At 41.3% G+C, this 24,861-nt stretch overlaps 1 protein-coding gene across 3 annotated transcripts; it reads left to right on the top strand.

Annotated features, from left to right (window-relative positions):
* Positions 1-418: 418 nt before the first annotated feature.
* Positions 419-22,056, top strand: USP44 (ubiquitin specific peptidase 44). Of its 3 annotated transcripts, none has more exons than XM_086750544.1 (6): positions 419-502; positions 6,236-7,750; positions 18,570-18,768; positions 19,192-19,300; positions 20,089-20,294; positions 20,667-22,056. In XM_086750544.1, exons 2-6 carry the CDS (start codon positions 6,317-6,319, stop codon positions 20,864-20,866), a joined length of 2,148 nt encoding a protein of 715 aa, XP_086606670.1. In that variant the 5' UTR covers positions 419-502; positions 6,236-6,316; the 3' UTR covers positions 20,867-22,056. The 3 variants fall into 3 exon arrangements, with proteins under 3 accessions (XP_086606670.1, XP_086606677.1, XP_086606659.1); XM_086750551.1 differs by lacking the exon at positions 419-502 and adding an exon at positions 814-845 and having other exon boundaries at positions 19,234-19,300; XM_086750533.1 differs by lacking the exon at positions 419-502 and adding an exon at positions 814-845.
* Positions 22,057-24,861: the final 2,805 nt, after the last annotated feature.

The following is a 24,861-nucleotide window of genomic DNA, read 5'->3' as shown; positions in this document are numbered from 1 at the left end:
AAAAAGAGCTGGCTGCGTTTCAGAAGCTTTAGTTTTTAAAAGGATCAGTGTAAAGACACTTCAAATTTATGAAACAGGACATCTGCAGGATGTGAGTTTTAGAAGTTTTTGCCTATTTAGGTTTCTGTAATGAAACTTGAGACTGAAAAAATACTCGCTAGATGGGTAACAGAGGCCTGATAAGAGGTTTGTGTTTTGTTTTTTTTTTTCTTTTCGTGTGACCGGCCTTGCAGAAGTTTCCACAAACAACACGCAGGGAGAGAGGTGAAGGAGTCTGAGGTCCCGTGTCTCGGCAGACAGACCCCAGGCAGGGGCCAGGCCAGAAATGGCTCCCGGCGGCACCTGCCAGCCCGGGCGAGACCAGGGAGGCCGGGCTGGGCTTTCAGCCTCCCCAGGAAACGCAAACAGAGGGCTTTTTTTCTGACCGAAATGAAATGTAGGAAGGAAAATATGAGGGAATCTCGCTGCGGGGCACCCCGAGGCCCTTCTTCGTCCCGGCTGGGTACGGACCCGCCTGAGGGAACACAGATGCCCTGCGGGCACAGGCCGGGGGCAGGGGCAGTCCCTCGGTCCCTGGGGAACCGGCTCCAAACGCCCGCCCGCCTCAGCCCCGCTCCCTGCCGCCGTGGCCGGACAGCGGCCTCGCCGCGCCTCCGCCGCTCCCCACCCGCCTGCCTGCACTCGGCCCCGCGGGACCGGCCCGGCCGCGGGCCGGCGGCGGCGGGCGGGGGAGTTCGGGGGAGGTGGGAGGAGACGTGGGAAGGACTTCGGTTGCCGCTACAAATCTGGTGACAGACCCGCCACCGGCACATGGCGATCGGCCCTTTCCGCCCCGCGCTTGGCAGGTGGGTGCGGGGCGGGGGCGCGGCCCAGCCCGGAACGGTTCTGGGTGTGGGGGGGTGTCTAGTGGAGCTCCCCCGCCGGCTCGACGGCGCTTGTTTCCCGGCGGGACCCCCCTGACGCCCTCTCCGGGCCGGTGGTCGAGCAGCCGCGGCTGAGGGGAGGAGGGAGCGGGGATTCCCGCGCTGGGTAGGGTCGGGCGGGAGGGGGTGCGGGGTGGGGGGGCAGCCTCTGCGCGGCGCTGACGTCGCCGAGGGGCCGCTCCGAGGCGGCGGCGGCGGCTCGGGGCGCTCAAGATGGCGGCAGCGGCGGGTGACGGGTGCGTGCGGGGGCGGGAGGGCGGCTGGCAGGACCCCGCGGGGGACAGGTGCCTGACGGAGGGGAGCGGGGGCGGCAGCGGCGGCACCTCTTCCCCCGTGGAAGGGGCGGTAGCGGCGGCGCGATGCCCGCAGAGGGGCACCTGAGGAGAGGGGCGAGGCAGGCACGGCGTGGGGACGCGGCGGCCAGGGGGCTGCGACCGTGCCAACAGCTCTGGCGGGGGGAGCGGGGCTCCCCTGGGACCGGTGTGTGGCGGGGAGCCCCCCGGGTCCCTGCGTGGGGCCCGGTCCCCGTACCCGTCCCGGAGGGGTCTGAAAGGTGAGGGAGAGCCGGGGGGAGGAGGAGAGGGCGGCGGGCAGGCTGCCGGGCAAGCCTCGTGGGTCTCGGCCGTGCCCCGTGTCGTCGGCGAGCGGGGAAGGGTCGCGCCGTGTGGCGGGGAGCGGGAGCTTCCCACCGAAAGTGCCGCGGGCAGGCTCGTACTCCGGCATCCAGCCGTGGGTGAGCTTGGCTGGGGCGCCTTTACCGGCCCGGTGCCGTCGGAACGGGAGCCAGGCGTTGTCCGAGGAGCTGTCAGAGCAGTCGGAGGTGCTTATTTTTTTTTTTTTTTTTTCTAAATGGGAAGAACTGTCAAGTGTAAATCGGGACTAATGGCTGTGTTTTTCATGCTTCTGTGAGAGTGTTTCGGTCCGAACTGTTTATTTACCCTGAACTCTCAACGGCAGGAAATGCGCGGCTGTTTGCCGTAAGGGACGCCGAAGGTAACGCTGTACCGGTGCCCCGTGCACTGGAGTGAGTGGCTGCTTCTAGGCAGCATGCTGCATACACATTTCTTAGCTGGCGAAAAAGAAGTTAAATGACGATCTGTGTGGCTCCAAAAAAAAAAGGAGTCAAGAGGTTTTTCTTGTTAAAAAATGGTAAATATTTTACAATTTTTTTTTTTTAAGTGGTGCTTTGATTTTTAAGTCTTACTGTTGTGCCTGCAGGACTACAGTACAGCTTGAAGTTATTCACATCAATGTTTTGTTGGGTTGTTTTCTTAAAAAAAAAAAAGTTCAAGAAAGCAGTACATCTACATTCTAGTTAGCATACTTGTTACCTAAAACTTTCCGTAGTTCAAGTACTCATTATTCCTGGTTGGTTTTTTTTTTTTCAGATATTAAACAAGTACTCTGAGCCTCATGAAAATCAGTTGGTAAACTGTGATCTGATTTAAAAGCCAGAATATTAATGGTACACGCGAGCATACACACACATACACACACACGTGTGTGTATATATATATTCGTAAAACTGTGTACTGCATTTATATGCCAACCAATTAATTACGAAAGTAGTGAGTAAGGGGAAAAAAAACCCTTCCATTTGTTTATATTAAGAGTTACAATTTTAAAATTTATCAGCTGTGACAATGCATCTTAATTTCTTGTTTACATGTAACACAAATGGAAGAAAAACATCTCTTTTCTTGACTTCTGAGTTGTTGGTTTTTGACATCGAGTACTTTTTTAGCTCATGAGTTAGCCCGAAATTTTGCCAGCCATTCTTTAGTGAAACGAAAGAAACAAGCACATCAATAAGGCTGAAATATGGTTCAATGAAAAAAAAATCCTGTTCTGTATATCTTTGTTTCTTGCTTGTGAAACTTTGGCACAAGAAAAGACTTGTATATCTGTTTTCCTAGACAATTTAATTATTTTAGCAGTGCTACTCTGTATGTTAGCACTTGTTATTTTGCTTACTACTTCAGCTCAGGTCTGTGCTAAGAACACGGGGGGGCTTGATCTCTGAAGTGGTGGTCGACTAATTCACAGTTTCTTTGTGTGTGTGCACAGAACTGAACCTCGGGAGAGAAGAATGCAGAAACTAGCGCTGAATAACTTTCTTTAGGGAATTTTAACCTTGGAGCATTTACTTGTACTATTTTATTCCAGCTGCAGCTTTCTAGTAGGCGTGGGAATGAGTAGGCAGTATTTTTTAGGTTTCTTCCGCCATTTTCTGTCACTTCACTCCTGTTTTTTCCCCTACCTATTCTGTCCTGCCGAGCCTTGGTACTAAGGTAAAGTTTTAAAATTTTGTGACTTGATGTAGACTCAGTACTTCAGTGCTCCACGTCTTAAAACATTCACGCTGTACTGCTTGACCTTCAGCTGAGTTTTCTTGGTCTCAGTTTTGTACTTTTGGCTTTTTCGCAGTGTTTTCAGATACTTCTGTCTTTTTAACCAAACTCTGCGTTTTGATTTCTTCACATTTTCTTCAAAGAAAGACTTCTCCCATGTCAAGATGTTTCCTCCCCTTACCCCCCCGCCCTGTCCACCCTGTCTCCTTTCTCCACACATCGACGTAGGTGGGAAAATGTCATGCTGTCTTGATTGCTGATGGGGGAGCTGAGGCTTTAGGTTTTTCTCTTCAAGGCGCTGATCTTGCGCTTTCGTAGAATCATGTTGTTTTTGCATGAAGAGCTTGATTGTGCAACCGTGGTTTTACACGGTGATCGTCCTGAAATCAGCAGACTACTTTTGTCTTCAGTCCAATATCTGCTTACATCGAGGCGTGTAAGTAGTTTCACTCATGATAATATTTTTTAAATGGAGAAAAACAGATTTTCTGACCATACAATATTAAGAAGAGGGAAAAATAAGGCACAGTGTTTACACAGTGATTTTAACAAAACCAGAAAGGGTCGACCTCTCAGACTGCTCTGACTGACAGCATTGCTGTATGCGACAGCCCTGTGGGAAGGCAGGGTTTAGTGTTCTTTTCTGGCCTGCTGGAAAGGACCGTTACTGATACGTTATGCAGGAAAATCTGCTAGCCCAAAACCACAAAGATTAGTCTTGTCTCTTAAAATCCTGTCTACCATATTTAATTCTTGCAGCACACTTTACATAGGTATTACTTTAATATTTTGGGAAGAAGTAACATGCATAGTCCAACTCTGAAACAGATGTGAATTTTATGGGTGTTAGAAAAGTTCAGGTTTTTTGAGGAAAATAGGTTGTCAGACTAGGAGACGACATGGGATAGTGCTAGTGGTCTTATTTATAAAGACAGTATAAAAAGCAAACCTATGCACTACTGTTTGTAAGATAATCTCATTAGCAGCCTATGAATAGACTGCTTTTTAGAAGGAATGAATGTTATGGATGCTAGCAAGCTGAAGAAGTAAGCAAGCCATTATTTTTGTGATCTGTTGACCATAGTACAGAAGGGATATCGACTACTCCCGTAGTATGGTATGGCTGGGACTTAAATTGGGAATTACTGAATGGGTGCCCGGAGGTCATGGTGCCTAAAATTCTTCAGTGCAGTTAGCATGGACTGGAGACAACTCTTAAATGAATTGAATGAGAGTGATTAATATGGGCATGTAAAACTGTGTACACTTTATTAGTTTCACAACAGCTGGCTCAGCATTTTCTGTATTACAGAGTAAGATCTACACAACATGTCAGTGCTGGATGCTGCCTGTGTGCTTAGAGAGTTATTGCAGCTCTTACGCTAGTATCTGTATTCTAACGTTTTAAAAGGCACTAACCACGGGCCAATTAACCAGTCAAAGCCATTTTTTGTTAAGTCTTTTATGTACAGTTTTTATCTAAGTACCAGATGAAAAATAAAGCTACTTTCCTATCCAGCTGCAACTTTTTACCTGTTTCCTTTCCTTACAGCGTCATGTCGTTGCATATTAGGGTTCCCACAATCTAATGCTTGTTCTAACCTAGACATCTGTTTTAAACGGAGTAACCTGTTCTTGCGTATTTCAGAACTGTAAAAATGAGTAAGAATTAGCATTCAAGGATATTAGCTGTAATATAATCTTTTGGGTTTCCTCTGGCAAGTACTGTGCGTATCGAGACTGGTGCTATGTGCTATTTAGCCCTTCTCGTCAGTGACATTGTGGGCATGAAGAGCCCTGACCAGATACCACTTCCTGGCGTTGTCTCTAGATGACATCTCTCAACTAGAGATAGTAGAAAGAAAGATGGTAAAAACATCAAGAAAGAATAAATCGCTGTCTCTTTAATTTTTGTTAGTCAGAACCTGCCTGTTTGTTTTGGGTAAATGCACCTTATAGGAGAAAGCAAATACAGCAGCTTTGAACAAATACATGCTATCACATAAACTTACTAAAGGATGTAAACCAGTGCTAGCTAAATTTTTAATTTTTTTTTTTTTAAAGACATAGATTAGAAAAATCTGTTCAAAATGCAGTTTTATATAGAGTTCGCAGCAACTAAGGTAGATATCTGGTGGTATTCCTCTCCTATGAAGAAATCAACTTCCACTTTGCCAGTTCAGTCTTTGTCTTTCAGAGGTGTTAAGATGACACGTTAAAATATACCTATTGAAGATACATTATTGTAGAAAGCACTGGTATAATGGGCTTGCCTAAGCACAAAGTTGCAGTGATTTAATTACAGGTGTGGTTTAATTAAGGATTTGAGTGGTATAAAGCCTCATGTGTCTGAACCGTTGGCACTGTGTAAACATAATAAATTAAAGTGAACTTTGCACTTCTGCACTGGTATGCTTAGGGATAGAATTAATAGGAGGATTTTAGAATCAGAATCACAGAATGTTTTGAGTTGGAACTGGGCTTCAGAGATCATCTAGTCCAACCCCCTGCTGTGGGCAAGGACATCTGCCACTAAACCAGGTTGCTCAAAGCCCCATCCAACCTGGCCTTGAACTCTTCCAGGGGTGGGGCATCCACAGCTTCTCTGGGCAAGGTGTCCCATTTTAAGTTGTGTTTGTGTCTGAACTCTGTAACTGTCTTTTAATTAAATTGGTGCTCCTTTGAAAAAAACAAGACCAGTCCAAAGTGTGGCTAGTATGCTTCAGTCCTGAGCCAAAAGGTACTGAGAATATAAACAGTGGTATTCAGACCATTTAGTCTGAACGTGGAACTCCTGTTGATGATGTTGACTGTGGCTCCACATGACAGACTGCCTTTGTGTGGGACTTAGTTGGATGGATTTCATGATTTTAACCTCAATATGAGTTTGGTATACTGACAACTGTAAAAATGATACAGTGGGGTGTTTATGAACTGTAACTTAATAACTTTTTTTTTTAGTTGCAGATTGAAATATCATGAACAGAAAATAATTAGGATGGTGTGTTTTGCCAGCATATCTCTGCAATTTCAATTTTAATAATGGATAAGTGTAAGCACATAGGACGTCTGCGACTGGCCCAAGATCACTCCATTCTGAATCCTCAGAAATGGCATTGCGTGGACTGCAATACTACCGAATCTGTGTGGGCGTGCCTCAGCTGCTCCCATGTGGCATGTGGAAGATACATTGAAGAACATGCACTAAAGCACTTTCAGGAGAGCAGTCACCCAGTGGCATTGGAAGTAAATGAGCTATATGTTTTCTGCTATCTCTGCGATGATTATGTTCTTAATGATAACACAACTGGTGATTTAAAACTGTTGCGAAGTACATTAAGTGCAATCAAGAGTCAAAACTATGAGTGTACTACTCGAAGTGGGAGAACTTTGCGTTCTATGGGTACAGGTGATGATTCTTACCTTTCACATGGTGGTGCCCAAGCCTTGCTTCGGAATGAAGATCGCATGTTCACAGCTCTGTGGCACCGACGACGTGCATTACTGAGCAAAATATTTAGATCGTGGCTTGAGTTGACACCTACTGGAAGAAAGATTTTGGAAGAAGAAAGGCGTCGGGAAGAAGCAGAGGAAAGAAGGGACAAAGCTAGAAAGAGAAGACAAGAACGAAAGCGTGAGTTGAAAGAAGAAATGGAAAAGATGCCTCCAAGAAAGAGCAGTCGTTTACAAAATCAGATTAGAATGTCCTCAGAAACAGCACCCAGCCTGCAAAAAACATCACAGAACATGGAATCTGTGACAGAGTTGAAAAAAACTTATACCTCAGATGAAGTAAGATTGAAAAAAGTAAGTGACTCTCCAATTAAACGAAGGCCCACAGTGACTCCTGGGGTAACGGGACTGAGAAACCTGGGAAATACATGCTATATGAATTCTGTCTTGCAGGTATTAAGTCACTTACTTACTTTTCGAGAATGCTTTTTAAAGCTTGATCTCAACCAAACTCAGGAACTGCTGGCAACAGCAACCAAAGGTAAAACCAGATCTTCATCTAAACACCTGTCAATAGCTGCCTCAACATTACAAGTGAATGAGAACCAAGAGAAAGTAAAGCGATCATCTTCTGTGAGGCGACCTAGTTTATCCTCTGGATTAAGTGGAGGAGCATCAAAAAGTAGAAATATGGAACTCATTCAGCCCAGGGAGCCCAGTTCAAAGCATATTTCTCTCTGTCATGAGCTGCATACTTTGTTCCAAGTTATGTGGTCTGGCAAGTGGGCGCTGGTGTCTCCTTTTGCCATGCTTCATTCTGTGTGGAGACTAATTCCAGCCTTCAGAGGATATGCCCAGCAAGATGCTCAGGAATTTCTCTGCGAACTTTTGGATAAAGTGCAGCAGGAACTGGAGACTACAGGGACCAGATACCCAGCTCTCATCCCTGCTTCTCAAAGAAAACTTATAAAACAGGTTTTGAATGTGGTTAACAACATTTTTCACGGACAGCTATTAAGTCAGGTATGTTTTATAATTATTTTTTTTTAAGGTGTGTAATGATTTGTCATCAGGGATTTATGTGGATTTATACTTCAAAGGTTAATACCTTTATAGCTACTGAGGAGGGACGGGGAGGATATATATATATATATATATATTGTACACATAATTTCAGAAGAAAGGTCATTTGAGTACTCCTAAAACATTAAGTAGAAGAGTCACTTGATAAAAACAGTATTAAATTTGGTATTTTAAAGCACACCTTTACAACTACTAAGAAATACCTAACTTTGCTATTAAGCACCAACTGATTTGCAGGACTAAAGGATTACAATTTTAAGCATCTAGCTTATCACTATAGTGATACTGGATAAAAGGTGTTAAGGAAGGTGTTAATCTCGTCTAAGTGGAAACTGATTAGGTAATGGATGCTATGCAGGGCATTATTTCAGTAAATAGCTTGGATTTGAGATTCATTACTACAGAGTAATGCCTGTGATGATGTACAGGAATACTACTTTTCTGTTAAAATATACAAAGATATAGAAGGCTCTGTCAACACAGGAACCAGATTTGTGGAGGCAACAGTTGTTGTTTTCTTTTTTTTCTGCCTGATTACTCTCTTTTTTTTCTTTTTCTTCTCGATTTCCTGTTAAGTACTTCAGTGTGTCCACTTACTATAACGCATATCACAACTGTGTGCATGTACAAATGCCTGAGAACTGGCTGAATGAAAAAAATGCTGGTTTCTGTTGAATTAATCTGAAAACTAACCACATTGCAGCAGGAAGAGGAGTTGATAAAGCCTTGGTCCCCTGGAATTGGTCTTTAGTATGTATGCACGCATTACTGAGGGAGTGCAGAAGCATTTAATTAATAAATGTAGTGTGAAGGAGTAGAGGTCTAATACAAATTAACAAATACGTAACTGTTCCCATTGTTCTGACTATTTGATTGATACTTTAATGTTTTAGTATGTGAAGCCAGAAGTCCAAGTGATTTTTGACTAAGGTAGGATTGTTTACTGCCATGATATGTATAAGCTTTAAAATAAGGTAACAAGACTTTTTAAAAAAAGAGTTGTTTGCAGCATATGTTAGCTTTTAGGTCATCAGGTTTTGCGGAACTACTAGAAACTGTTATACTTACTAGTAAAACCAGATCATCTCCTATCTGCCATTCGGCGCAGCATAAGAGCATTTCTGCTGGCATACTTCCGTACCTCGGGGTAGTTAACATATCTTGTATCAGGGCTGCCCGGATGTAAGTGTCCAGTGTATTATGTCATTGAAGCTTTCTATTTGAAAATCGCATTCCTCTTCAGAATAGTAACTTTGTTAGTAAAATAATTGCTTAAGTATACTGTAACAAGGCTTGGTTGCATTCCAAGCCTTCTTAGAGGATTCGTTTTTTGGAAGAATTTCCAAAGCTCTCAAGACTCAAGCACTAGTTCAGTAGTACCACTGCTTTCACATGTTTTTAGCTTTGTTATATGGAGAGGCTTGTGACTAGAAACCCTCCCACCTTCCTGAAACCAGGGAGGGGAACAGTGAGAATTCACTCAAGTGTCATCAAGTAAGACTGAAAGGAAATTAAACAGTTGTGAGCTATCCTGTGACTTCTATTAGTACAACACACAGCTCTTTTACCGCAGCTGGTCAAAATCTGGGTGCAGAATACAGCCTTGATGAGTTTCAGAATGCCTTAAGTGAGAGGGACAAGGAAAAGAGTATTGAGGCTGTTTTCTGTAGTAATTTTTCACTGGCTCATTAGGCAGTTCCTGGAGACAGCATCCAGGGCTTTACCTCCTAATGTTTCCTTTGTCTTCTGCCACTCCTTTGTTCCAATTTAGTCTTCACTAGCACTTTTGAATATGATAAATATTAAAAGCAGAAGGTAACCCCTGAAGATTTACATTTCCTTCTTGATAATATTTATTCAGGTCATCCTAATGGTTCAGACCCTGGTGTCTGCATATGGAAGGATGAGCTTTAAAAATTCTGTTAGGCAGTTACTTTCCTTACCTCAGTAAGATTCCTGCATCATGATTTCACTAGGCTTTTGTCAGAACTAGCACAAACTGCTGTAATGAAGTTTTCAAAAAAGGCAAGAAATCATGCATGCAGGGCTGAAGAAAAATATGAAAGATTTCTTGCTATGTTGTCACATCGTTCACAATGGTAGCTCTTAAAAGTAAGGAATGTATGCTTTGTCCTTGTAGACTTAACTTCTAATCTACCTACAAGTTGTAACAGCACTACAGTTTCTCTCAGTTGGAACTGTAGCCTGCTGCATTTATTAAAAACAGGATAGGATTTTAGTCTAGAGTATTTAATAAGCTACATCTTAATTCAGTGAATAAGGGGAATTGAGAAACTTGTTTCTGTGCAGTGGTTGCCTTCCATTTCAGGATTGCTAAAAGTAGTTATACTTATTATCCCTTTGTACTGAAAATATTAGTTAAAGATACTTCATTCTGTAGATACTCAACTGCAATGAAGTCAATCTTCTTGACCTTCACACATCAGGAATACTATGAACTACTCTTGATACAGGACACAGGATCCCTTACAGTGCCGATAAGCTGTATGTTTACTTAGGTTTCACATTGCTTTCACATGTTCACTCTTCTAGCTGTTCTTTTTTAACTTGAAGGGAAGCCATAATCCCAAATTTGCCATCATTCTGTTGCTATTGAAATGGCTGCTTGGTTCAGCACTGTAGTTTAATTTGGGAAATAAGATTAAGAAAGGAGAGGTGTGTGAGATCTTACCAGCTTACCTTTTGATAACTAGAAAAAGTTTTAGGTGATGTCAAGACAATTGCACCTTTTCTTTGAGTTAGTTGGTTTTGTTTTGTTATGTTTTCAGCTAATTTAAAGTAAGTCTTCCTCATCTACTATTTGAAATCTTTTACTATTTTATGGAATACTATATTAGGTAATGAGTACCCAAAAGAATAGCATGGGTGGATTGCCTCTTGACTTATTCCAATATTCTTTTTAGGATTAGAGCTTTTTACTCTGCGGTACAGATTGTGAAACTTCAAATACATCTAAGGGAAGTAAAGGTAGGATATATAGCTACAAAACCCTTCCCCTCTATTCTTTCCTTTATACATGCTAGTCATCTCCAGTGATTGCGTGGAGAAAGTTGTGCTGCAGCACTTACTGGGCAAAGGAGTCTGTATCTTGTAAACTTGTAGTTTTAGAGAGGCACATCTACTAGAGCAGTGGGTCATCCCTCCCAAGCTCCTAGCACTGCAAGCACATGCCAGTATGTCTACTAAAATCCCAATTGTTTTCAGTGCCTCAGTGCTTGCACTCTTGTGGAAGATATGCACTGTCTCCTGTCCTTGATCCTTCAGTGGTAAAGGAGGAAAATACCGCACTGTGAACTTAAATGCCAGCGGTAGACTGACTCATTGATCCACAGATCTGTGAAGTACACTTCAAGAACTCAAGTAGGTTAGCCATCATCTCCCTTAAGTTTTTTGGCCTTCGTTTTTAAAAGTTCCCAGCTAAATAGCACAGTATGCAACAATTTTGAAATTATCTGTATTTCAAGTTTTGTCCATATTAAGCAAGGAAGTGAGCAGGTGTATTTTTAATAAAAACAGAGTTTGAAATAGCAGATTTTGGCTTTCAAAGTAAATGTATGTATTCAGCACTGCATTGGGAGAATCGTGTCCCACATGTCCATAGAAATCATACAAGCAGAAGCTCTGTGTGTAGTGATACCAGTATTAATTTTTTTTTGTCCAGATCATTTATACTGGGAGGAGGGGGACAGGGAAACTAGTATGAAGTATTCATGAAAGATAATCTAGACAATTTAGCTGATCTAGGCTGCTAGCCTAGCAGATCTAGGAAATTTGCAGATATTTATGCTTGCAAAATCTTACGTATAGATGTAGCTTTTACCTCTTGAAGTTTAGCTTTTTAACTAAATTGGTTTACCCTTGTGATAACATTAAGTACACAGGTTCTGATTGCTTGAAATCTAGAGGGCCATTTTAGACTGCATTTTTAAAGATTTTTAATATTCAATTAATATTTAATATTGATACAGCTGATTTGGAGGCACTCTTGACATTAGAGTATAGTGCACATGTGTCCCAGATGGATTGCCCAGAGTAACTGTTTCCCAGTTCAAGTCATATAGTACGTATCTTTCTGGAACTAAGAAGTGTTAGTTACTAAGGGAAATAGATACTGGATGTTTCATATATCTTGTGTTTTTTGGCCACTGTGTTGGTAAAACCTTAAAAATTTCTTTAAGTTCAAAATAAGCCTCGTGTCATGAGAATTACCATGAAAAACAACCCATTTTTCTATAAGCCAGACGAGAAGATTCTGAATATTTTTAGCCAGTGCTAGATCATCCTCATGGTAAAAATAGTTTTTCTGTCTCAGTGGAACCTCCTCTATTTCGGTTCGTGCCTGTTTCCTCTTGTCCTGTCACTGAACTCCCCTGAGAAGAGCCTGACTCCATCTTCCTTACTACCCCTCCCAGATGCTTATAGACAAGGATAAGATCCTCCTGAGCTTCTCTTCTCCAGGCTGAACGCTCCCAGCTCCCTCAGCCTCTCCTCATGTCAGACGTTCCAAGCCCTTTCATCATTTTCATGGCCCTTTGCTGGACTTAGCCCAGTAAGTCCATATCTTGTGCTGGGAAATGCAACATGGGACCCAGCGCTGCAGCTGCGTCTCACTAGGGCTGAGCAGAGAGTAAGGATCACCTCCCTTGACCTGCTGGCGATGCTCTGCCTAACACAGCCCTGGCAGCTGTTGGCCTGCTTTGCCATAAGGGCACATTCCTGGCTCATGGTCAGCCTGTCCCCCAGGATCCCCAGGACCTTCTCTGAGGCTCTGCTTCTCCCCTGCCTGTACTGGTGCCAGTGGTTATTCCTGCCCAGGTGCAGGACGTGGCATTTCCCTTTCTGCATGGGGTTCCTGTTGATCCATTTCTCCAGCCTGTCCAAGTCCCTCTGGAAGGCAGCACAACCCTTTGGTCTGTCCAGCACTCTCTCAGCTTTGTGTCATCTGCAAACTCGCTGAGGGTTTAACAGAACTGGCCCCAGTATTGACCGCTGGGGTACACCACTAGTGGCTGGGCTCCATCTGCATTTCATGCCGCTGGCCACAATGCTTTGAGCCTGGCAGTGCATTCAGTTTTCAGTCCACCTCACTGTCTGTTTATCTAGCCTGCACTTTGTCAGTTTTCTGTGGGCATGTTATGGGATACAATGTTGAAAGCCTCACTTAAGATAAACAACATCCACTCTTTTCCACTCATCCACTGGTTATCTGTACCACTGATGTCCATCAGTACCAATGAGATGTCATCGCATTGTAGGAAGAAGGCTATCAGGTTGGTCAAGCATGACTTTCCCATCATAAATCCATGGTGTCTGCTCCGAATCATCATCTTACCCTTAGTATCTTTGGAAGTGGTTTCCAGGATTATTTGCTCCATCAGCCTTCCCACAGATCCAGGTGACACTGATTGGTTTGTAGTTCCCCAGATCCTCCTTCTTGAAGACAGGGGTGACTTGCTTTCTTCCTGCCCTCAAAAACCTCCCCTGATCGCCATGACCTTGCCAGGACCTTTAAAAGATGGAGGACGGCCTTACAATGCCATCAGCCAGCTCATTCTGTTCTTTCAGTTTAATCAGGGATAGTTTCTACTTCTAGGAAAGCAGAAGAAGGACAATCAATATTTTCTGTGGCTAAGAAAGGCCCAGTAAGGAAGAAGAAAAAATAAGGTTTGTGCTGATTTATGTGAAAGCTGTTTGGCTACATAATTCAAGAAAGAAAATTAATGTTGAATTATGAATGCAGTTTTTTATTGAACTAGCACATGTTGCAAAGTAGTAAGTAGTTGTTGATTTCTTTGTAGAGTGCTGTTGATTAAATTAAAATTTCATGTAAATGATCAAAGAAATACCTAGCCAATGTAATTTTAACATCTTTTCAGAGTGGTGAGGAATCCTTTAGAAACTGTTTTGTTTGGGGTGGGTTTTGAAAGTCTCCTGTGAGGATTCCACTGATTTTTAATCTGGTGCCTTACGTAAAGCTCTTTGCCTTGGTTTCCATTACAGCAACACCAGACCAGCAGTGAAAGTGAAGACAGTGGCTATGAGGGTTTAGTAATGAGTTTTCTCTCCAGCAGAGCTGTGATTAATTACACTGTCTTGGGCTATGAGGTTTTTCCCTGATAATTCATCATAATTCCTTATAGCACTGCCTACTAAGAACTAGCTTTTGATGTCTCTAGGTATACTTTAAAAAAAAAACTCAAACAGTTAGATTACTTACTGATCATGTTTAAGATGGAATCTGAGCAAAATGCCTCCTCCTGGCCCTGCTCAGCCTGTCAGAATACCAGTGTGCAGTGCTCAGACGCAGCGAGTGAAGTAGGTTCTAACCAACATAGTATATGAATTATGTTTAAAGTTTTAAGTGCAAGCCTTGCTTCATTTACTGGCTCAACTGGTGTGTTTCAGGATAGATTGGCTGAGAGAAGTGGAAATGTGCAATTATTTGGTTGTTTGAAGCCCTTCAGTTTTAGGTATTGTGCTGTGAGTTAAAGTTTAAGGGAGAATGCTGCGGGTGACTGTCATACAGTGCTGCGTATTAACTCTCACACTGAACAGGCTGTTAAAAACTGTGAGAACTTCAGGTACATAATAGTAGGATTTGCACTTGGACCACCCATGACCTGTATGCTGGTTTCTATATTCCCATATTTGTCTCTGTGCTTTTATGTGTTGCCTGAATCGCAAAATGGTTGTCAACTCGCTTTCCAAAGAGATGAAGGTGACATTTTAAGTTAATCTGTAGGAAGCCATTGAATCACAGACCATGGTTTGCTGTGGTTATGCTTATGTTATTCTGTTAAATAGATACAGATCATTTTGATGATGATGCATGCTCATCAATACAAAGCTTAGTTATTTTTATAACAGAAGAAATACAGTATGGACTATCATGTGGAATTCCATATTATAGCAGCATCCTAGAAATTCCCTTCTAGTTTGGTTACTTTGCTGCAGAAAAATTCAATTACTGCTTTTTCTAGGTATGTCTCATATAGTGAAAACTTAAGTAGTAGTGAAAGCACAAAAATGGGATTGGCTGTCTTACTTTTCTTAAAAACAACAAAAAAAAATAGAGCAGAGAAAGACATTGTCTTTCTTCCATGCATGTGCAGGGAACATAGGCAAAACAGTTGATGATGGAGTTGGCTTCTTCTGTAGCAATACGTTAACTATTTTCTTTGGCTGCATTTAGGCTGAATGCCATCTGGGGCAGTGGCTGTCCGTCAAATTCTTGTGGGCACAATGATGCTTGTCTGAGCGGCCTCCATGCTTAGCTTGAATCAAGCAACTTGATCCAGCTCTTTTTAGTCTGGCCTTTGCCCCATGATTGAATACTGAGCTTTAACCAAACAATTGTATATAGTACCCGTGTTTCAAGGCATGAGGGGGGGGGTCAGGGCAGAACGTAAGGTAGAGTTTTCAGACTAGCTAAAAACAGTAATTTACTTTCTTTGCTCTAATGTAAACTTCTCATGTAGCTTTGTTATAAATGACAGCATTAAGGCTTCCTAAAATAGCAATTATGGAATATAATGGGGAGGTGAAATCAAACTCTGAATTTGTAAAATATAGTCATAAAAAGATGCATGTCACTGTTACTGTCATGCATACTGATACCATAGAAAGTTACACTGGACAGATACAGGAAGTTTTTGCCAGCTCTTTTAGTTAATGTTTGGGGTTTTTGTTTGTTTTGGGTTTTTTTGTAAAAACTTCACATCTTGTTCCACCAACTTTTGAGCAGTTTATACAATTTCAGTGCTTTTAATGAAAAAATAAAATCTGGGTTTTACTGCTGAATGGTAGTGGAACGTGAGATGAAGGAGTCAGGGAGAAGTGATGGGAGCGTTGTGAAGCCTGTGCTGATGGACAGGCCGGTGCAGATGGATTCCACAGAAGGGCAGGGATCCTCCTACTTGTTGAGTAATCCAATATGTAAGCTCAGGCCTGACTAAGAAAAATACTTCCAACCTTTGTTCCAGCCCTGATTTCCCTCTCATTTACCATTGAGTGAGAGTGTGTACAGGAGCAGTTAGCGCACAGCAGCTGATATGGTTTGGTGTATGCTTCTCCGAGTAGGTCGGGTTACTTGGCTGTTGGCAAGCGTGCAAATCCAAGATAACTCTTAAGAGTTTAACTCTGCTGCAGCCTCCTGATGAGGAAGAGTGTCTTGCATTTGAGGAAGTAAGTGCAACTCTGTTTCAGTACAGGATTTTGTCAACATAAATCAGCTTTGCTCACAGTTGCGTGACAAGATGAGAAGCAACACTATTGCATCAGTTTATCTTTTTTGGTTTTTTGAGGGGCAAAAATTGGAAGCTGAATTTTTTTTCTCTTTATTTAGGATAGTACTTATTAACTAGTTGAGAAAGAGGATTTTAAAATAACCTAAATTGTTAATATTACACACTAAATTTAAAACCTCAGAACTTGTTAAGATTATCTGTACTGAGTTCATGTATGTACTTCATCTTGAGCTCATTAATCTTCAGCGTGCATTCATGTGCAAAAAAATTCTTAAGTAACTTGTCAATTAAATAAACTTTTGGCCCAACAAAATCACCCATTTGTACAGCAGAAATCTATTAGTCATTCTGTGTTTATGCCTGAGTTAGCTTGAACTGTGGCCAAACATATCATTTTGTCTCCAAGTCTAGATTCCACCTCTGAATTACTAATAGTTTGTGGCTTTGAAACGTTGCCAGATGTTAGCACTTAACAAAAGAAGCTCCTGTCAGTGTAAATTAAAACAGAAGATTCTCCTTTTTTCTGCCATGTAAGTTCGAAGTTTTGTTTTCTAGGAACAAAGCAGTGGCATTTTCTTCTTAGAACTTAAAGCACCTAACAGCTTTCCTAACTCCACTGCTGAACAGGTGTGCCGGTACACAAACACCCATGTGCGTTAGGTAGCTAATGCATAGGTTGTATATAAGCTGTGGTAGCTAGTGAGTGTATTAAATAAGTACTCACAAGAACACCTAGGAGGGAGGTGCCGTAAGGTGACAGATCTGTCCTTATATAAATGATCATGAAATAACAGACGAAGCAGGATGAATAATTACATAATAGCAAACGTTCAGAGGAAAATAAAGGAGATCTTGTAAAAAGTGAGTGTGTTTTTACATTTATGTAGGCTTACTAACGTAACTGAAGAGAACTACACTGAGTTTATGTAGAACAGCAACACAAAGGCGTGCCTGGGAAATAACAATATTTGGATCCCTCGTGGATTTTCATTCCTTTATTACTACGTCTTTGTATTAGTTGTTCCAAACAACTTGTGGTATTTTCCTAAATAGAAAGCATGCTTATAGAGATTTAATTTGGTGATTACTTACCCTTGTGGTGCAAACTTAGGGAGATATTTGATACTCTGTTTCCTGTAAAGCATGAATGGTGGTTTCTCATCACACCTGGCTGTTATTCTGAGCTGATAAATAACTGTATCTTGACAGTCGGTCCTATATGACAAGTTGTAGTTCCTTTAATCTTTTTTGGGCAAAGTTTAATTGTTGGGGAAGGGGGTGGGAACATGTTGGATGCTTAGGGAAGTTCTGTCAAAGCTATCTATCTGAGCCCAATTAAAATTCAACTTATTTTCAGAATGCGTCTTTTCTACAGTAGTGAGATTAGAGCTGCTTGAGTTAGTGGTCAGCAGCAACTTAGAAGCCTATAAATACATTAAGAGTAGAAAACTCTTCAGGATTGTGTTGTACTTTGTTGCATTGAACATACCAAGGTGAACATATCTTTAGTCTCACACATACACTTGATGTTTACTGCTATTTCTTTCTAGCCTTTATGAACTATGCTTGTTACAGTCTAAATGGAGTTTCACTACTGTGTAGGTTCCGCTGCTAATAGAAGTTATTCATCCGCATGCATCGTGAAAGGGTGGAGGTCCTTTGGAGGAAGACTAAAATGATGTGACACTCTTCTGTAAACAGCTTGAGCTGGCTTTTAGACTGCATTGCAAATCAACACCTAATGTGTTGCCATTCCAGTGTAGAAAAGCTACTGCTTTTAACTTACTTTCCTAAATATTGAACGTTATCATAAATTAAATGTCCCCTGCTGTATTATCTGCATTTTCCGGGTTGACTCACTTAACTTCTTGACATTTTATTTATGTTCTCTTACTGCTTGTCCTTTCCCTAGTGTGACGATGGATCCACTTACTGAAAGAAGAAATAAATTATTTTTACCTGTTAATTTTTCTTTGAAGAAGTGTGCTTCCTAATCCAGGCTTCCCTGGAAGACTTACAAAGTAAGAAGGATATGACTTTAAAATCCCCAGCTGTTGGTTTTTTGTTTGTGTTGGGTTTTTTTGTTTGTTTGTGGTTTTTTTTGTTTGTTTGTTTGTTTTTTAATTAACCTAAACTATAATTTCTCTCTTTTATGTAAATTTTCCTTTTGGAGGGTTTCTTTTTGGAGAAAAGACTCCCGAGACTCCACCAGCTGCTTTCACTTGGACAGTCACAGACTATTTTGACACTACTTTTGTTTCTCAGTAAAACATAAGAACGCTTACCTGTTTGTGAGAACAGTATTGGACTTGCTGCTTCCGAGAAAATAAATTAGGCGTATAATTTCTTTTGTTAAATGACTGTGTCTTGTCTTTGGTTGCGTCAGTTATCTCTCAGAAATTTTTTTTTTTTTTTTTTGGAGCTATATTATGGTACACTTTTAGCAAAGTAAGTTTTTAAGTGTAAGCAACTGGTGAAATATTGTTTTACAGGTTACATGTCTTGCCTGTGACAACAAATCAAATACCATAGAACCTTTCTGGGACCTGTCCCTGGAGTTTCCTGAGAGGTATCACTGCAATGGCAAGGAGATGTCGTCTCAGTATCCATGTCTGCTGACAGAAATGCTGGCCAAGTTTACAGAAACTGAAGCTTTGGAAGGAAGGATATATGCATGTGATCAGTGCAACAGTGAGTAAAGGCAGTATGTACTCATGCGTACATTCTTTGTGTAAAATATAAAGTAAACTGTCCGTGAAAGTGTGGAAAAAATACTAAAAGTTTTTAAAGTATGTTGTAAACAAAGTCCTGGTGTGGTCACTTCACAGCTATTACTCATCGTCTAGAAGATGGAATTATTCAAAGGGTGTTTTAAAGTGTGATGCTTCTCTTAGATAAAGTCTGATCACACACTACTGGGGATTCTGATACTCCCAGCTGAAAAACCCATCAGCTTTTTAAGTTAAGGTGACTAACCTAAGTGACCACAAGTATTTGATACTGTCATCATAAAATAATGCTTGCAAAAGTCCATACAAATTTGGTGGATAAATCTTAGACTGAAATACAAGGCTGTTACTGTGATTTGTATTGTGTGACTGTGTTTGGCCTCAGCAAAACGAAGGAAGTTTTCTTCTAAACCAGTTATACTCACAGAAGCTCAGAAGCAGCTTATGGTGTGTCGACTACCTCAGGTCCTCAGATTACACCTCAAACGGTTTAGGTAAGTAAACAAACACAACAAACAGTGTTTGCAAACTGACGGGTTCAGTTCTGCTCTTCCATTGTTTGGCATCAATGTTTTTCAGCATCAGTTTCGTTTCCCTTTACTAGTATGATGAGGAATAGTTATTAGAAACTTTGTTTTCTTGTTGAATTTAAACATTGATAAGATATGCTATAAATAGAGAAGGGACCTTTGGGATTCCAACTACTTGCTACTTTAATATGAAAATTATGTAATTCCTCTTTTCAGTCAAAACCTACTAACCTGGCTGTGATCTCTGGTGGTAAAAGTTAATCTTGGGTTATGTTCTCTTCAGATGGAGTAAATGCTCATATTCACTCATGTACAAACTGAGACTGTATTCAGTGCAAGTCTCTCAAACCAAGCACATTAATCCATTAGCCTAAGGGTAAGGAAGTGCATCTCTGTGAACTTAGTCCACGGATGAGTACAGAGTTTGTCCCAAATACAAAGGATTGTAGTAGAAAATGAGATAGAAAAAAAGAGAAATACCAGTGAGGTAGAATACGTGCAAAGTACTTCCAACTCACTGTTAGACAGGTCTTAAGATGGATATTTCAGAAGGTGAGAATAGTAAGTACCATAAACACATTTCAAAAGGCTTTGAAATAAAGGAGAAGTGAAAGAGGAAGCCTAGAAGAAGTGTGCAAATTAGCATTTATTTTTGTGCACAAAGACAATAGTGGAGATAACACCTGCAATGTTAAAACATAATTCAGAATGCTGCGTTCTTTCTTTGAAAGAATGTAACTTTAATTTGACAGGTGGTCAGGACGCAATCATCGTGAGAAGATTGGCGTACATGTTAATTTTGATCAAATGCTGAACATGGAACCTTACTGCTGCAGAGAATCCCTCAAGTCTCTCCTACCTGACTGCTTTATCTACGAGTTGTCTGCTGTGGTGATGCATCACGGGAAAGGATTTGGCTCAGGGCACTACACTGCCTACTGCTACAATTCCGAAGGAGGTAGGAACGAGCTGTGAAATAAGGACTGTGGGAGAAAGGGGTGTTTGTAATTCTAAGTAGATAAGCTTACTGTCTTTTTTTCTTAAATGCAAAAGGGAGTCACCTGTAACTTCACTGCTTGGAATGAGAATTGCAGCTCTGTAGACCAAAACAGTTTAATTTTTGTACTTGCTTGTTGTTAAACATGCTCTGGCTATAAACTCTCATAAATCTGAGAAAGCTAAGCTGGGCTTTTGAAATGTAGAGGCAAATATACTAGATCAACTGAAACCGTATACTGTTTCTACACAATTTGTTAAATGAGACTCACTAACTAATAATTAAAATCAGTGTCCTGATTACTTTTTTTTGGGGTGTATTTCCTCACTGCAGGATTTTGGGTACACTGCAATGATTCGAAACTCAACATGTGCACTATGGAAGAAGTATGCAAGGCTCAAGCTTACATTTTGTTTTACAGCCAACGACTTACTCAGGCAAATGGACACGGCAAGGTACCATGTCCTAGCACAGCTGAAAGTCAGCAGCACCCAGAATTAGCTGACTGTTCTATGGACAACAGCAGCAGCTAATCCAAAGCCAGTTAACTGTGGGTATGGTAAAAGTCTGAATTGTCATAATTATATATTTTTAAATGAAAGTACAGTATTGTACTTTTTTTACTTTGCATCTGTGTACAATGTTTATATACTTTTGTATTAGATAAAGTACTCTTTATAATGGTTAGTAAAAGTTTTTATTGACAGTAAGTAACTTTTTAAGTACCTAGAATTTCAATACAGCTATTTTTTTAAGAAAAAGATTGCTATTTGCATTTAACTCTTACCTCAGGCTGTTTTTTTAAGCTGGTTTTGTATTTTGATAATCTTTTTGAATTGGTTTAGAAAAATTACTTTCAATGGGCAACTGATGTTTCTCTGGTTAATTTTCTATATATGCTTGTGTACATTTTATAGTATAGTTCTAATGATATGGTTCTTACTGTGCAGGAACTGCTACTAGGCCTTAGAATATTAACATTCACCAGCAAGGAATGTTTTACATGTCAAACAGTAACTGAACTTTTCGTAGCAAACTTTCTGTCTATTCTTCATGATTAAAGTGAAATTATTTTGCAAGCTTCAAGGGAACTACACTAAAGATATGTTGATACATTTTTAAAAAATCTGAAATTGAGGAAACAGAGCATGTACTTATTTTCATATAAGTATGTAAGAGCAGCGTTTAATAGCACAAGAATGTATTTTTACCAAGACTTCCATGTTTTAGCCTTAACAAGCCTGACAACTCAAGTGCCAAATTCAAAGTACTAACTTTGATAACCAGGGGCTTTTTATTCCAATAACTTTAAAAACTTTCTTTTAAAAAAACCAAACCCACACTCACCCACCACAGTGTCATTGCTACAAGAATGTTAGGACCCTCTTTAATGCGTTGGACAAGCGTAATTTAAATCGCAGCAAGTATTGTCTGTTTCATTAATCTCCAACACAAATCACTGGAAAGAAGCTGTAAAATTTGTATGAAAGCATTTTCAACCTAACTGGTTTCATTGCCTACAACTGCTGTACCTTCTCTGCCGTCCTACCACTAGCATTAACAGAACTGTGCCTTCAGGAGGAATTGTCAGTCGTTCTCCACATATACAGTAGTTAATGCCAAGTAAATATTAATTGTGAAGTTATTTTGCATAAGTCCTATGCAAATTATTACCTCATCTTCTGCAAAGTTTATACCTCAATAAAATGCCTTGATGTGGACAGAAAAATCATGCGTGTGCTGGAATTAGTTCCTACATTATCTTTTTTTTTTTTTTTTTTTAATTATTTTTAAACTTCGTCTAACATGGGTTAAGGCACTAACTATATGACTGTTTTGGTCACTGATTTAGCAGCTGGTTTTATTAATGAGTTTTCCTACCATTTCCATCTAAGTTTTGGGGATTTTTTTCCCCTTCATCTTGTGTTTTTTCTTTTTTTTTTTTTTTTAAGCCAAGGGCCACCTGCTAAAGTGAAGCTTGTTTTATGGCTGTGCGGTCTTTCAAATACTTTTATTCTCTGCTGTCCTTTCTGATGGGAAAACTAATGTAATTTAAACACTTTTTCTACTTATAGATAGTTCAGGGGAATAGAAAGGGGGAGAAGTTGTGCTAAGTGTCTTTCAGACTTCTGATACTTTTTCTTTCAAGAGTGTCTCAACCAGATAATGTAGGAGTCCCAAGAGACTCAAGCATTAGTGGAAGAGTGTTATCTTGGGACTTGTAGAAAGCTATGTTCTTCAGCCTCCATCATCACTATTAAGCAGATACTCAAGCCCCTTAGAAAGATTCTTATCCTGACTTTTTTTTTCTGGAAGGATTGCCTAGGCTGTTCTTACGGCTGTTCCCCGCCTTTCCTCTCACTGTAGCAAGCATTACTAAGCCTCAAGGCTTTTTCTAAAAGACATCATGGGCTTAGCAAAAGCAAATTCCACTGCCGGCCCCTTGGTGCTCTCCTGCGTAAAACAAGGGAAGGGAAGGAGAAAGGACACACTCAAACATAGAGTCATGGTCCTGATCTAAGCAGTGGGAAGGACAGAGATGATTACTGCAGTCCAGGAGCTCCTCCTGGAGCCAATTCAGGTGCATTTCTCAACAGGTTCTGCTTTTGTTCTTAATACTTGCTGGTTCATGGTGCTAGCTCTGCATCCTTTATTTAGAGTAAGGCTCAAGCACAGCATGAATCTATGTGCTTATATTCTGCCTGGTTTCACTCTAGTAACTAAGTATTTAAAATAGAGCTCTAACTGGAGCCGAGGAAGTGGCAAGGTTCATGACCAGTGACAAGATCAGCAGAAATACCATAGGCAGTGCAGAAGCCTACATGGTGCTGTAGGCCATAAGGAACCCAGGCAGCTATCTGAGCAACAGCCACCCATTTGTTTTGGCAGCAGCTGTTCCTGGGGTTGGGGTTCCATAACTCGCTGGCAGGAGTTCTGCAGAGCAGTAAAGGTAAGAGTCCAGCAACTCGGCACCTGTATCAGCAATGGGTACAGTTGAGCAGCCTGTTGCATCCACAGAGACCCAGGCACACCCCCTCATTGTTTCAGAGCTCCTTCCTTTACCAGCAGGGAGCTGGTCTCATAGCTAAGCTACTTGCATGAAACACTAATCATGTGAAAGCATGGGTTTTTAATAGCACCAAGGATGGAGACACCACAACCTCTCCAGGCAGCCTGTGCTAGTGCTCGATGAACCTCATAGTAACAATAGTTTCTTCTGTCTCAATGGAACCTCCTCTGTTTCGGTTTTTGTCTATTTATTTCTTTTTGTCCTGTCATGGGACTCCACTGAGAGGAGCCTGACTCCATCTTCCTTAGTTCCCCCCCCCACCCCCCACTCCAGGTGCTTATAGACAAGGATAAGATCCTCCTGAGCTTCCCTTCTCCAGGCTGAATGCTCCCAGCTCCCTCAGCCTCTCCTCATGTCAGACGTTCCAAGCCCTTTCATCATTTTCATGGCCCTTTGCTGGACTTAGCCCAGTAAGTCCATATCTTGTGCTGGGAAATGCAACATGGGACCCAGCGCTGCAGCTGCGTCTCACTAGGGCTGAGCAGAGAGTAAGGATCACCTCCCTTGACCTGCTGGCGATGCTCTGCCTAACACAGCCCTGGCAGCTGTTGGCCTGCTTTGCCATAAGGGCACATTCCTGGCTCATGGTCAGCTTGTCCCCCAGGACCTTCTCTGAGGTCCTGCTTCTTCCCTGCCTGTACTGGTGCCAGGGGTTATTCCTGCCCAGGTGCAGGACGTGGCATTTCCCTTTCTGCATGGGGTTCCTGTTGATCCATTTCTCCAGCCTGCCCAGCTCTCTGGGTGGCAGTGGCCCCCAGCTGGTCTTCCAGCCCCTCCTCCCCACTTTCTGTCATCTGCAAACTTGCTGAGAGTGCACTCAGACACATCACACAGGTCAAAGTAGCCCATTCTTAAACTGAAAACCAATACCAGTCCCACGTTGTAACAGATCTATGCATCCAGACAGCATGCAGTGGGATTAAGTGTCTTCGCTTTTATCTAGTGGTAAATCAGGCTTCTTTACAGCTTTTGCCGATTTAAGGGATTTGGAGGTTTGGCCTTATTGAGGAAAAAAATGGTAACTTCAAAAACTGTGGAAGCAGACATCTAAAACTCAGAAACAACTAGGCATACTCTTAACTGCTGACTAGTCTATGCAGCTTTTTTTTTTTTTTTTAAAAAAAAAAGCACTCCAGCTTTGCAAAACAGGAGAGAAGTTGGCATCTGTATAAAAACAAAGCTAAAAATCCATGACTTAACCTTAGCTGCAAGAGTTGGGTGGCTGCTATGACAAAAAACACAAACCAAAAATCCAGAAAGAGTCACAGCACAGTTGTCTGATTATTTTTTTTCATTTACTCAAAACATTTCAATTTGTAAAATCAGAACTGCCTCTGAATCCATGTAGAAAAAAAACCCCCATACTATGGAAAAAAATGCATATAAAAATAACATCATTTCAAAGCATGCTATGCTGTTCTCAAGTTAATGATCTCCAAACACACCTTCATAAAACCA

This window comes from Chlamydotis macqueenii, chromosome 1 (assembly GCF_036417535.1).
Source record: "Chlamydotis macqueenii isolate bChlMac1 chromosome 1, bChlMac1.mat, whole genome shotgun sequence".
Classification (NCBI taxonomy): domain Eukaryota; kingdom Metazoa; phylum Chordata; class Aves; order Otidiformes; family Otididae; genus Chlamydotis; species Chlamydotis macqueenii.
This window is presented reverse-complemented; position numbering and strand designations above follow the sequence as displayed.